General features: G+C 33.6%; 1 protein-coding gene, 1 long non-coding RNA gene and 2 pseudogenes across 15 annotated transcripts; all 4 read left to right on the top strand.

The window, feature by feature from the left end:
- The first annotated feature begins 603 nt into the window (after positions 1–603).
- LOC148768916 (mitochondrial pyruvate carrier 3 pseudogene) lies at positions 604–1,178 on the top strand (annotated as a pseudogene). The gene has a single exon (XR_016032949.1). The product of XR_016032949.1 is annotated as a mitochondrial pyruvate carrier 3 pseudogene (transcript).
- Positions 1,179–3,332: 2,154 nt separating this feature from the next.
- On the top strand, positions 3,333–4,759 carry LOC148768915 (uncharacterized). Its single transcript, XR_016033312.1, has 2 exons — positions 3,333–3,806; positions 4,314–4,759. It is a non-coding gene; the product is annotated as an uncharacterized LOC148768915 (long non-coding RNA).
- Positions 4,760–5,470: 711 nt separating this feature from the next.
- Positions 5,471–5,902, top strand: LOC148768914 (S-protein homolog 20-like). Its single transcript, XM_088821379.1, has one exon. It carries the CDS (start codon positions 5,471–5,473, stop codon positions 5,900–5,902), a length of 432 nt encoding a protein of 143 aa, XP_088677505.1.
- A 4,328-nt stretch (positions 5,903–10,230) lies between these two features.
- LOC148768913 (F-box/kelch-repeat protein SKIP6 pseudogene) lies at positions 10,231–13,201 on the top strand (annotated as a pseudogene). Of its 12 annotated transcripts, none has more exons than XR_016033306.1 (5): positions 10,231–10,792; positions 11,203–11,277; positions 11,847–12,212; positions 12,414–12,709; positions 12,849–13,201. The product of XR_016033306.1 is annotated as an F-box/kelch-repeat protein SKIP6 pseudogene, transcript variant X7 (transcript). The 12 variants fall into 12 exon arrangements; XR_016033302.1 differs by having other exon boundaries at positions 11,825–12,212; XR_016033303.1 differs by having other exon boundaries at positions 11,822–12,212.
- Positions 13,202–14,973: the final 1,772 nt, after the last annotated feature.

Raw genomic sequence — 14,973 nt, 5'->3', positions numbered from 1 at the left:
TTTGAAATATTTTTTTTGTATTTTTATAAAACTAAATAAAAATATTTATATGAAAGCCAAATCATAGAAAATATAACATCAGAATTAATAATTTTATTATTTCCACTTCAAATAATAAGAAAATATTAAAAAAAAATAATTTTAAATTAAAATTGAATATAAGGGTCCCCAAAAAAATTATTTGTCTAGAGCCCCATATGGGTTTGAGCCGGCCCTGCTCACCATCCACAATAACCAAAAACCCTTTGATAAACTGTTGATCGAGTTTTTTAATAGAGTACAGTCTATTATTACACCTGCTGCTAAATAGATGAGAAATAAAAAAAAATCTGAAATTGTAAAGTCTATTCCCTGCCAAAAAAAAAAAAAAACACTTGTGAAAAGTCACAATGCAAGGGCCGGTTGGTGTACAGAACAAATCTCAGGGGAGTTTTGATAATTACGAATATGTGGGGTATTTTTTGTTATTTAGCTTAAGTTTAGAGAATTTTCATAATTTAGCCACTAATAAAAAAATTCAGTAGACGGAATTAGCGTGCGGCTACAATAAATTGTAATTAACAAACTAAATAATACATGCAAGCCAATAAATAAATAAAATATCATCCAACAACTCGGTACCAAATTTACACTCAATTCTCTCTCTCTCTCTCTCTCTAGAATTTCTCCCTCTCTCACACACAGAAAGGCACGCAGTGAGGGTGTGATGAGGGCGAGTTGGAAGGTGGTGGAAGGGCTGTGGAACCATCCGGCGGGGCCGAAAACGATTCACTTCTGGGCACCGACATTCAAGTGGGCCCTCAGCATTTCCAACGTTTCAAACTTCTCCAACCCAACCGACGCCGTTTCGTACCCGCAGCAGACGGCGTTCGCCGTCGCCGGATTTATAGGCGCCCGTTACTGCACCGTTATCACCCCTAGAAATTGGAACCTTTTCGCTAACAATTTTGCTCTTGGGTGTACCGGCGTTTACCAGCTTGGACGGAAAGCTCGACACGATTACCTCGTGCAGCAGCACCACTAGTTCATATAAATTAATTAATTAATTAATTAATTAATATGTTGTTTTAATTTGTTGTTTCTAATTGGAGTTTTTATTATGCAGTGATCAACAAATGGTTCTTTTCTTGTTGTAATTGAGGATTTTTCCCCTTCCAATAATAAGGTTGATTTTGCCATTTTTTTTTTCTTTTTTCTTTTATTAGTACTATTAAAAGGAGGGTAATTAGTAATTAGTAATTACTGGTTTTCGATTCATAATTTTGAAAAATATTGATATCTTATTGAGTAATTTACAGCCGCCCCGAAATAATGTCAAATTACGAAAAGGGATTATTTTGTAGACCCCCTCATTCCCAAATTATGTAGAACTAACTACCAAGTGGATTACACTCTAAGGAAAACCCCCCTAATTTCGAAAATATTTTGACATACCCCCCCAGGCCCCTCTGAAGTACCTATAATACCCTTTTAAAATCAGTTTTAAACCCTAGACACTCACATTTCGGTCTCTTTTCTTCTCCCAAATTCAAAATCCCGTCTCCACAAACCTCCCACCGGTGAAATTGTTTCCTGGAGCCATAACTCTCTCTCCGGAGGTCGGAATTCGATGGTTTAACTACCGTTGGATTCATCTCGTCGGGCTCTTTCTTTTGGTGGTAATTTCATTCAGTTTGGAGCGCATATCTGTTTCTGTAATTTTTTTTCATTCGACGACGATGGTCTTGCCGGAGGTGTTCTTTGTGTTCCACCAGTCGAAATTTGACGGGCTACCCACCGTTGGATTCCTCTCGTCGAGATCTATGTTTGATGGTAATTTTGTTTATTTTTATGTTTACAGATTTATTTCTATAATTTTTGCATTTGTGGGTGCGCGAAACTGTGGGTTGATAGGTAGCGGCGCCTAGGGTTTTGGTAGGAGGCGAGGGGGGGTGAGGATTCATTGTATGTTTGATTTAAATTTGTAGCATTTCCCAGCAATAACCTCTCTCTCTCTATCTCTCGGTCTCTTAGTGTTTGTTGATTTTTGAGTGTTTTGATGTTTTTTCAAATTTTGTTGATTTGCAACTAAGTAATTTTTTTTTGTTTTGATTTTGCAATTGCAGCTTATGAAAGCCATTGATCCTCTCCTTGAAGGTGTCAAAAATTTGGTTGAAGTCACATGTGAAGCAGTGTTTGACAAACTGTATACATTACTATACATATATAGTAACATGTAGTTATATATGCATATATTTGTGTATTTTCAATTTTTTATTTTTTTTGGTTCTGAGGTGATTTATAATAAAAATATTGACATTTGTAAATTTTTATTGGGTTTTATGATTTTTTTTTGTATAAGCCAGTATTCGTAGTGTATACAATTGATCGACTAAAAATATGGGGAAAAAAACGAACATAACTACGAATTACTATAAATACTATAGTTACATGTAGTTATTTTCAGTACAGCAAACATATTATTTTGAAAATTAAAAAAATTAAAAAAATTAAAAAATTAAAAAAATTATTAATTTTTTTTTTTGTAAAAAAATAAATATATATAAATTTAACAAACAGGTTTATTATTATTTATTAAAAAAAAAAATAATAAATCAGCCAAAATGATAAATACAGTACCAGAAATGCTGAATGCAGTTTGGCCGAAAATTGCATATATATAAGGGTAGTATAGTACTTTCCCTTCTCCAGGGGGTATGTCAAAGGATAATTTGGGCTTGAGTTTATCCCTAGTTTATTTGGTGGCTAGGGGTATGTAAAATAACCCCTTACGAAAAATAGAAAATCGAATTTTTCAAAATTTACAATGAAACATATCAACGACATTCGAAAATTATATCCCAATTTCGACCGATAAAAAAATGATTTTTTTTAATACTGTTTTGGTATAATATTATTACATATCTGCTTTTGCCCCCCAAATTTTTTTGCTTCTTCATAACCCTTATGGGGCATACTACGACTATCCCTGAAGTAATGTATAATTATGAAAAATTCCTCTTGTTTTTATAATTACAATCATCCATCAATTATGTATTGTTTTACATGTTCATTCATACAATATCAAATTTAACTAGGGGTGTTCATCTGGTCAGTAAACTAATCGACTATGATCGAACAAAAATTTGTACATGCAGCGATCACCGAACAGTTAGTTCGGTGTGGTATTCAATTATATATATATATATATATATATATATATATATATACATATATATATATATATACATATATATATATACACATATATATATATACATATATATATATATATATATACATATATATATATATATATATATATATATATATATATATATATATATATGACCCCTTTCTCCGCCCCCCTATTTACTTTCGCTTTTTTTTTTGTCACTTCTGCTTTGAAACGGCGTCATTTTATCATTACCGGCCAATCACGTTGCACAATTCTTTTCTTTTCCCTTTTCTTCTCGCGGATGCACGATCGACCTCTGTGCTTCTTCTTTTCTTTTTTCTTTTTTTTCAAAATCTGCCCCCGCCGCAATCAACGACTTCTTCTCTGTAATTTTCTCTGCAGGTGTTGAACGGCGTGCATCCAGGTGTTGAACGATGGTGCACGGGCCTACAATTGCTGACTCTGACCGCCGCCCTCCGCTGCCGCCCTCAAACAGGTCTTCCGCCGCCGACGCCGCCACTTCGTTCGAGGCCACCGCCTCAGCGTGTCACTTCCCACCGCATTTTTCGTCCAATTGCAGACCGCTCCCCCTTTCGATCACATCTGACTTGGATTACTCAGGAATTGTCGGTGCCCAATCTCACTCATGGTACTCATCCTATTTTCTTTCTAATCCTCTTGTTCTTCTCCAGTTCTCCCAATTTTTATGTATTGGTATTGATTCGATCGATTTTATTTTACAAGCAAGCGTTGCTCAACCAACCACAACTCTCGGTTGGAACGATTCCATTGTTCTTTGTATTAATTTAATTTCTTCCCAGACTCGTCCCCCATTACCACTGTCCTTTGTTTATATTTGAGAGTTTTTCATGTTTTTTCTAATAATTTTTCGTACTTTGTACAGTCTGTCTTCTCTTTCTTATAAGCTTCCTTTTGCTTTAGTTTTTTTTTTGTGTGTGTGGAATAGTTAAATCTTGTTTAGTTTGATGCAAGTGCTTTGTTTGTCTTTCTGGAATGAAAATTCGGCACGAGTCATTTGAGTAACATACATGTTTTGTTCTATAAATTTACTCGGTATATTTATCATATCAAGTTCAATTGAATTTATTTCAGTAAACTTTTGCTAATTTCTGATTTTTTGTGTGCAATGCAAAAGAAGCAGCAGCTGATGGGGAGAAGAAACTTGCCGATGTGCTGTCCGGGGAGCAGGAACGAGGTAAGTGAGAAGTTATATGTGTGGATGATCAACTGCTTTGGCGTTTCTGCAGTGTGATGTTATTTTTTGAAATAGGATACAGGTGAGAAACTTTGTCTTCCTATCATAAATTATTTCTATTTTGTAAGCATGCTCCTTATCTCATGTTTTGGGTTTTTGTTTCGGTTTTGGTTTTAGTTTAGGCGATGTTATGTGATTTGTAGATTGGTTCAACTTCGGTGTTGTTTAGAAGCGAACATATGTTTTGGGCTCTGTGTTTCATGTCTACTTAAAGTTACGCAAAAACAACTTCTGTTGGGTGCCATATATGCCTTCTTTTTAATATGTAACTTGCATAAATACACGCTGGAAATTATTTTTATTTTGTAAGCATGCTCCTTATCTCATGGTTTCGGTTTCGGTTTCAGTTTAGGTTCGTTTTTTGTCGTGGTTTGGGGAAATTGAATTGCTTTTCACCTGTTGCCCGTGGTTTCTCCCTTCCCCGTTTCTTCTTTTCCTCATGCCAGTATAAACAAAACACATTTTGCAAATATATAAACAGGACACTGGCATCGCGCATTGCGCGGTGCTCCTCAACTAGTATATATATATATATATATATATATATATATATATATATATATATATATGTGTGTGTGTGTGTGTGTATAAATTTACTATTACACTTTAATTAAAAAAATAAAAAAAAATCAAAACTGTATATACTTTTTAATAAAATTTTGCTAATTTGGTAATTTATCGAACCAAACACTAAAGGGTATGAAATTTTGGCGTACTGCAATTTTTGTACAATCTTTCCGAATGAACGCTCTTAAATTTATTAGCTGGAGGGATTTTTTCGTAATATAATACATATTTTAGGCCTTAGGGGATGCTTATAATTATGCAAACAATAGGGTTTTTTCGTAATTATACAAAGTGTAACGCTAGGATATAGACTAAATTAAATTAAATACCTCAGTAACTTCATGACAATAAATGTCAGTTAAGAACATAGGGCCAAGAACAAATTAAATTAAACGCACACCTTAAACTATATATACATACACATATAACTATATATACATACACATTATAACTCACTCCAATCTACAAAAATGTATTTCAAAACAAAGAATTCCCTCAACTATTTACTATTAATTCTCACAATTAGCCACGTGACACTAAAAACATCTGCATGCATATTCACGCAGCACTACGATGTTCAAATAGTGAATCAACTCCCGACGAGCCTGACGATGCACTGCGTGCAGTCGGACGAAGAAGATTACGGAATGTCCAGTCTTCCCCGGGAAGAAATTTTCAGGAGGAAGTTTTGCATGAACTTTTGGGGGACCACAAAAATGAACTGCCATTTCTGGTGGGGTTCTAAGCAAATGTTTTTTAATGTTTTTACGAAAACATTGGCCGACGACATCTGCGTCGACCTTAATGACGAAGACGAAAGTAAATTGTGTATGTGGCATGTTAGGGAAGACGGGTTTTATGTACCGGGTGGTGCACCGCCTAAACGTTACGTTTGGTTGTAGACTTTGGAATTTAAATTAATTATGTTATGTTATATTAGGCCACTTAATAAATGTGTTTTCACTAATTGAAAATTATATCATTTGGGAATTTAGTTAGTTGTGTTTTTTTCGGTTTTCGATTTAGATGCGATGAGTTTGTGAATTCGACGTTTTTTGGGTCTTGTTTCGTTTGAGTTTTTCAGTTTTACTAGATCGTTGTTTTAATGATGTGGCTAGTAGACTCGTTGAAACTCACTAATTATATTAAGAAAGGATGTGATAAATGTTGTTTTCTTTTTCATTATATTGTTTCGATTTGAATGTGATTTAGACCATCTTCGACTCGGAATTAAATTAATTATATAATATTAGGCCAATTAATAAATTAAAGCTATTGTATTTTCTCTCAAATGGAAATTATATAATTGGGAATTTAGTTATTGAAGTTTTTTAGATTTTGATTTTACTTGCAATAAGTTTGTGAATTTGTCGGTTTTGGTCCTATTTCGTTTAATTGTTTTAGTTTTACTAGCTTGTTGATTAATGATGTGGCTAACTGACTGGTTGAAACTCACCTATTATATTTAAAAAATGTGTGATGACTGTCGGTTCAGTTTTAATTAGATCGTTATGAATTCAAGTGATTTTGACAATGTTCGACTCGAAATTTGGCAAAACTAAATAATGATGACAGACTCGTTGAAACTCACTTGTGATATTTAGGAAAAGATGCGATAAATGTTGTTTTAGTGTTAATTATATTGGTTTGATTTCAAATGCAATTTGACCATCTTCGACTCGGAATTTGTCAAAACTCATTAACAATGTGTGACTAACAGACTCGTTGAAATTTCAGTTATTATATTTAAGAAAAGATGTGATAAATGCCGGTTCAGTTTTAACTATATCGTTTTGATTTCGAGTGTGATTTTGACCATCTTAGGCTCGGAGTATTGGCAAAAGTCATTAATGATGTGACTAACAGACTCGTTGAAACTCACGTATTATATTCAAGAAAAGATGTGATAAATTGTTTCAGTTTTAATTATATCGTTTCGATTTCGAACGTGATTTTGACCGTCTTCAACTCGGAATTTGGCAAAACTCAAAACCTGGATTTTTTAGTATTTTGAGTTAGCTTTCTACTCCAACTTGAATCGCCAAGATTGGATGTCGGGGTGTTTACCGGTTCCTAGTATGTCAACAGCCAAATATGGTGTGGGGCATTGAGCTTAAAATGTGAAATATAGGGGAATTTATGCTAATAGAAATAATATAATGGATTTTTTAGCAATTCAAAATAATAGAAGGGGGTGCTTTTGCAATTAATCCGTACATTTATATGTGAACATATTGGAGAATGAAATCAAATTGAGCTTATAAATATGTGTACTTGGTTTGGGTCTTGTAGATTTAATTCGGCCCAATCATATTTAGTATTGCACCACATCGTACAACAATTTATTCATATGTGAATTATCCTAAATAATTTCATTGTAAGAAAAAAAAATTGAAAATAAATACATTACGCAACTCCCTCCGTTCATAATTAATTGTTGTTTTTGAGTTTTGCACAAGTATTAAGTATGTCAATAAATATATCTTGGTTTTTGGGAAAAAAAACACATTAAAAAGACTAAAATAACCTTAATCATTTAACGTTTTGATAAGAGAGAGTTAATAGTTAAAGTCGAATTAATAAGGTCAAAACAGAATTAAAAATAAAGTGTATATAATACAGTATTGGAAATCTAAATTGGAAATCTAAAGTGACATATAATATGAAACAAAAATATTTTTATTGAAAAAATATAATTATTATTTCAACAATCGCTTAAATATTATTGAAATATCGCAATTAAATCAAATTTATAACAATTGATTTTCATAATAATTAATGATCTATTACCAATTACCATGACATGAAAAGCTAAATTTTCACGACTCGAATATTGTGTAGCACAAACGTAAGCAAAACGTCAGAATGAAATATTATTCTCATTATTACAATTTAGTATAATACATAATCCACCAATCAAGATTTAAAATTTTCTTATAAATCAACAAATAACACCAATTAATTGAATTACAAGTTTATTTATTTATTATTTTTTTTTTTTTTGAAATATCAAAATAAAATGAAGAGACTTCTTGTTTTATTTCTCCTATCACTATATTCAATCAAAGCCATTTCTTCTCCAATAAGAAAAACCCTAAGAACCGAGAAAAAAATCGAGCGCAGAGCTTTCCCCGGACAAGAATACGAGGTTCACATTGTAATGGTAATGGTAATGGTAATGGTAATGGTAATGGTAATGATGTTGGTATTGGTGTTGGTGTTGGTGTTGGTGTTGGTTTTAATTTTGGTTTTAGTATTGGTATTTGTATTGGTATTGGTATTGGTATCAGTATTGGTATTAGTATTGGTATTGGTATTGGTATATTAATATTACTATTATTATTGACATTAGTATATTAAAGTTAGCATTATCATATGATATATGTAATAATATTATTAGTATTAGTATTAGTATGAGGATTATGAGTTATTTCTCTGCTACATCCGATGAAGACTACACCGGGTGATGTCTTTACCGTTGATCCACACACTAATGTGTGTGTTTGTGAGTTTGTGTGTTTGTGCGCATATGAATAGTAAAAATCTACCAGGTGTATTTTATTGGGTGTAGCATAAAATAAATTGAGGATTATGATTAGGATTGATATTAATAAGGCAGTACTGGACTTGAAATTACCGATGACGTGTTGATTCGTGATTCTTTCGATTCATTTTTTTGGATCTTATCGAGTTTGTTTATCCCAATCTGGTGTGCAACCTGTTCAATTAAATAACCCCTATGTAAGATTTTTATCAAGTAGGAATCTGGCGATACGACCAACGTTACAAACAATATGGTACACCTGGAAACTTTTCAGCATATATTAAGGTAACTATGTAAAATTGTATACATTATTAAATAACAACCTTTAATTTTTTATTACTTATATGTATGGTTATTCGTAATTTGTATTGTACTATGAACTTACTATCGATTCCACTCAAGATCTTTTATCGAGGTAAATTTAGTGTAAAATGATTTTATTTCATTAAAATTTTATATTTTTTTTGTTTTGGTAATTGTTACTTATTTCGTATGACCACTGTATAAAATATGCAGGTTACTCGCACTGTATTGGATCCATGTGTCAGGGCGGTTGTTATCAAACGCAATAACAGTAATTGTTTGGATCAAATTAAGAATTTGAATTAATTGGTAGTTATGGTTGTACAAGTTTGGGATCAAAAATGTATTCACTCTTTGTATGCGGAAAAAGAAAAAAAAAAAACCTTCGATTTTTTACCTTTTTCACTTATTTTGGCTTAATTGATCACTTACACCATACGAAATATTTTTTCATTAAATATTTTTCTAATACTTTGTATTGCATATCAACCATTCATCTTACTATTTTAAGAACTTTTTTATTATCAAATATTTGTTAGAACTCAATGCCCCGTGCATCGCACGGGTGAAATACTAGTTTAGTATAATACATAATCCACCAATCAAGATTTAAAATTTTCTTATAAATCAACAAATAACACCAATTAATTGAATTACAAGTTTATTTATTTATTATTTTTTTTTTTTTGAAATATCAAAATAAAATGAAGAGACACTACAAGAAAAAATATTTTTAACAACTTCAATTTAACAACATGCAGCCTATGCAAGTTGAAATATTATATATTTAACAACATACGTTTAATGAGTGTTGTTGTTAGTGCTGAAAAAATATATTTAACAACAATCACATTATGCACGTTGTTAAAGTGGTTTATTACAAGACGGAAATGTATGTTGTAAAATCTCCTTTTTGAAATTGTATACAACAACGTGTTTGGGCATCTTGTCGAATAATGTAACTGTAACAACATACAACGCATCTTGTCGAATTAGATTACTTCAAAATATATTTTACAGCTCAAAAACTTAGCTCAAAAACTTGAACGAATTTTTCAATTAGATTTACAAGTAATAAATTAGGAATTAAGTTACTAATCTACTAACATTATTTAAGAAGCTAATAACGTGGGTTATATATCTAAGCATTAAAATAAAGTTAACATACATCTATATATATTTTTTTACAGAATATATATTTATCTTTTTGCTAACAGTTAAAAAAACAATAAAAATAAGATGTTAAAAAAACAAAAAACAAAAAAACATTAAAAATATTCAATAGTTATAACAAAACAATTTAAATAAAATACAATTATATAATGACGGTAGTTTTCCTCAATATCTACTTTTTTTGTTATTTGTAATTTCCCCCTAATTTTCTTTTATTTTCCTTCTTTTTCTCTCTTATATTCATTTTCTAACTCTTGGCCTTTTCTCTCTTTCCCCCTAATTATTGACGCAAGTGCAATAATTAGGGTTACATTCTATGCTATGGCGGATCGAGGCGGGATGGTTTATAATTTGGGTAGTAGGGAGTGGGGGAATGTGCCCAAGAGGTTGGATATGGGGTGGCGGGGTAGGGCGGCGGTGGTGGAGGATGTGCTGTACTGCTACGATTACTTGGGGAAGATTCGAGGGTACGATGTGGAGGATGATAAATGGAGGGATTTGAGAGGGGTGGAAAAAGGGTTGCCAAAGTTCTTGTGCAGTTCGACAATGGTGAATTTGAGTGGGAGGTTGTGTGTGGTGTGGGAAGGGAAAGGGAATAGGGATGTTATGTGTGCCAAGATTGAGGTGAAGAAGGATTCCGATGGTGGGTTGAGCGGTTCGATTTTGCGGGTCGGTGTCATTCTTGTTGTTCCTAAAGGGGTTTCGATTTCGCAGTGCTTGGCGGTTGAGTTTTGATGTGTTGTTTGCAGTTGTTGAAGGATGGATACTAAAGGTAAGACCTTTTTTGAGTTTTGAGGTTCGTTTTTTTTTTTGTTGCTATTTTTGAGCTGCTTTTGCTTTCAATTTGTGACTTGTATAGGTGGGTTTTAAAGAAAAATCCGTTTCATCGTAGAATCTAGAATATATGATCTATTTGCAGTCACCCTCTGGTTTGGTGTAGTAACATAAAGAATGAGTGACGTTATAACTTATAGAGAATTAATAGTCCTTCTGAGTAAAACATGTTGTGGGGCCTTTTTCGGCGAACCGATGATGAATCAAATTGTCGTTTCTTAGTCTGAAGGATTTTAAGATTGCTGCTTCATTTATAGTGAGTAATGTATGACTACTTGCGTCGTAACATTCAATATATTTGTGTATTTACTTATATGGTTCAAAACAATGTTTTCGCTGCAATGACAGGCACTCTCTGTCAAGGAATCCTAACAAAACGTGGTAATTAGCTCCCTGCTCACTCGGCCATCTAATTTTGATTAGGTAAGATTATTCACTTCTTGATCAATTTGATTTTACCGTGATATTTTGGCGGAATGCTTTTGTTCTTTTCTTTTTTGATTTTCAAATTATAAGTGTAAAAGTCCAAGTTTTAATTTGATGGAGTATCCTGCTTTTAATATTACAATTTTCAGTGGTTATTCCACTAAATGTAGAGAGTTAATTTTTAAATTTACATATTTCCCACAATTTTGTTATATAGTGAGGGTGATGCCATTAGATATAAAATGAATGAAATGCAGCCGCAAACAATCAGAACAAATATTTCTTTGTATGTGTTGTGTTGGTACACTCTTTCGAGAAATAATTGTAAAAAAATTAGGTTTGAGTTAAGAGTGTTCAGTACTCTATGAATGGTATTCGTTTTAAGATATTCAAATTGAGTTTCATGGAACACAAATAATTTGCTAATTAAACTAAACAGATGCCCTTGCTTTCTTTGTATTTTCTTGTGAATTTATGCAATTATATAATTTTGTTTATTAGAAAAAACAATATGGCTTGACCAATACTCTTCCTGTATCAGTAGTAACTCTTGTGGTTGGCCAAAGGCAAAGCAGGAATCAGAAATATGGCAAACCCATCGTGCCTTGTACGGTGCATTTGGGACTGGACTAAGAAGCTTGGATCATTGGGAGTATACTGTCTCGAGCTAACAGTGATAATGAGTGCTACAGTATTAAGAGCATACAAGTTGTTGACGCCATTCTTACCACCACCAGAGGTTAGTTAGTTGCGGGACTTATTTCTCCACTTTCAAGTGATTTCATCCTGGCTTACACCTGACGTTTCTTGGTGATTTTGTGACTCTTTACTGGATAACAGATGGAGGCTAGAGATATTCCGGTGATATAGATCTAGTGCTTATTGATGAAGATCTGCTCAAAGATGTTTGAGGATCGGCACTAGAAGCATTAGTGAGTATAATTAAAATGTTTCTTGCAATTCTAAAATGCAATCAAGTGTTTATCCCGTGTTCGTTTGCTAGTTGTTTCTGCTACAATCCAAATATCGATGACTTGGGTAATTTTTAATGTTCATCACCTTCTTGTTTAAAGTAGTTTGCATTCTGAAATTTCAATCTATGGGAAATATTTACCGTACTTTACTTTGCGCAGCGACGTGGCTGAAGGGTCCACCTCGAGGATTAAAAGGTCTGCCCAAATCTTATACCTTTGTAAGTTTGAATGTGATCTTATTTCTTGTCATTGCAAATATATAAATTTATAAGAGATGATGCTCTAGCACGAGTTTTAGGACCTGAAGCTCGTGGACGAGTTCGTGGACTTGGTGTTGTTGGCCTCATTAAAAATGAAGATTTCAACTTGTACATACCCAACTATGGCAATGATTGGTGAGGCTTTAGGGAGTACAGTCGTGGGGCCTAGAAGTTCTATCAAATTGATAACTTCAGGTATTATTCATTGACTACTTAACTTTTAAAATGTGTTATTTTTGTTACATATACATACTATTTCATTTTAATTGTTATTCTTTTTCTTTTTGTAAATTATTTCATTTTAATTGTTATTTTTTTTTTTCATCAATCTTAGACAGATTTGGAATATCTCCACTGAAGTTATGGAAACAGAAGACAAGGGAAACCGAAGATTAGATGAACTTTGACTAGAATGTGAGTTTAGACTATCTTATGAGACTGATGCAAGTTAAATGTAGAAAAATAGTTTAGTATTATCTTTCGTACTGTATTTTTGAGTATAATCAACTTTAATTCGATTAGAATATGGATGATAATGTGATTTCGTCGATTTAGTGTTGAATTAATTTGTTTGTTTGACATTTGTAATTCGTCTATGGAAAATAATTTATTTTGAAAATGTAAATTGTTGTGGTTGTGGCCCAAATGTGTCTTGGGCCTATAGCCCAATTTCCCATTACACACACACTTGTCTATTCGGAAAGGCCCAACCAGAATAAGTCCAGCCCATTAGTGGGAATGTGCTAGAAGGCTTGAATCTGAACCGTTGGTTCTGGTGTGATCTCAGCCGTTCATTATAGCTGACCTTTCCTCTCCCTTGTACCCCCTTTCCCGTTTTGTGCCCTAGACAATCTCTGTTCTCTCCTTTGGTCCCCCTCTGCTTCTTTCTTCTTTTGCTCCAGCAACCATGGGCCATTCGCCGCCGTCCTTGGCCGTGCTTGTCCCAGTGGTTGTCTCTTCAACGGCTCCTTTTGACTGGAGTCCCTATTTAATGCGGAGAGATGTGTGGCAGAGGGTAAGACCTAGATTGAAACCCTAAATTCAAACACCTTACCTTATTCTTCTGTGAGTTGGGTCTGTGGTGAGTGGGTAAGAAGCTGAGTGCATCTTCTTCGTGGTCTTACTGATAATCTGGGTGGTTTGAGGGGTTTGAGTGCAGAGAGAGGATTGGTTCTGAGTATGGTGCAATCCTAGACTGTGTGTGTGTGTAACAGTGGATACCTTTGTGGATCTGTGTGTGTGAATCGGTTTGGAAGACTGAGCTGTCTTCAATCTCATACTTCTGTTTTTCCATACATTCATATTTATTTATCTTATAATGTTATTTTACTAACATCTATTTTGAGTTTTCATTTGTAAGCTTTCTTCGGGTAGAAACCCTACAGTGGTATCAAGAGCTTGGTTGCTCGAAGATCTGCTTGAAGAAGGCTTACAGAACCTAACTGGGTTCTGATAAGGTAAGTCACTCTGAAACCCTAGTTTTTTCGTTTCCTGGTTTATTCCTGTGGAGGTTGGGAGCCCTGTGTGGCATTGAGTTGGCCCTGTGTGGCGTGGAGGCCCTGTGTGGCACTACTTGGCCCTGTGTGGCAGATGTGCTCATACTTGATTTATTTTCCAGCTCTCTATGTGGTTTATTTTTCCGCAATTATTCCTACTGTTAGTGTAGCTTAGGATTGCTCTCAGCAAACCCTTTCTTGTCCGGACCACCTAGTGTCGCAGGAATCTGGAAAGGGGGGGGCAATCTGATTATCTATTGTGTTACTCTGTATTTCTGTGTGATTTCTGTGTGATTCTGTGTGATTTCTGTGTGATTCTGTGTGATTTCTTGTGATTCTGTGCCTTTCATCTGTGTGAATCATGAATGCATATCCTGTTGCTCCTTTTGATGGGAGAGGTGACTTTTCTATATGGCAACAGAAAATGAAAGGTGTTTTAGTTCAGCAAAAATGTTTTAAAGCTATTACTCTAAACTATGAAGATACCACACCTGCTGCTAAGAAAGCTGAATTTGATGAACTTGCTTACTCTTTGATGATCTTGAATTTGAGTGATTCTGTGATTAGAAAATTAGGAAAGCAAGATGATGCTAAAGCTTTATGGGAAAAACTGCAAGATCTGTACACTGAAACCTCTTTGCCCTCAAAAATGTTTTTACTTGAAAAGTTTTTCAGATTTAAACTGGATTTGAGTAAAGATATAGATGAGAATCTGGATATTTTTACAAAGCTAGTTCAGGACATTAAATTAACTGGAGATAAAAACATTGATGATTATACTCCTATTGTGCTTTTAAATGCAATTCCTGACACTTATAGTGATGTAAAATCTGCTATTAAGTATGGTAGAGATCAGGTTACTCTTGACACTGTCATAAATGGTTTGAAAAGCAAAGAACTGGATTTAAGAACCAATAAGGGTCACAAATCTTTTGGTGATGTTAACTTTGTGAAAGGAAAGCC

Source organism: Erythranthe guttata, chromosome 8 (genome assembly GCF_056151865.1).
Source record: "Erythranthe guttata isolate IM_541 chromosome 8, IM_541, whole genome shotgun sequence".
NCBI lineage: Eukaryota > Viridiplantae > Streptophyta > Magnoliopsida > Lamiales > Phrymaceae > Erythranthe > Erythranthe guttata.
Note: the sequence above shows the minus strand (reverse complement) of the source record. Positions and strands in the feature narration are given on the sequence as shown.

Coding starts and splice junctions, on each gene's coding strand:
- LOC148768914 (XM_088821379.1), top strand. CDS start 5,471: ATGTATTTCAAAACAAAGAATTCCCTCAACTATTTACTATTAATTCTC.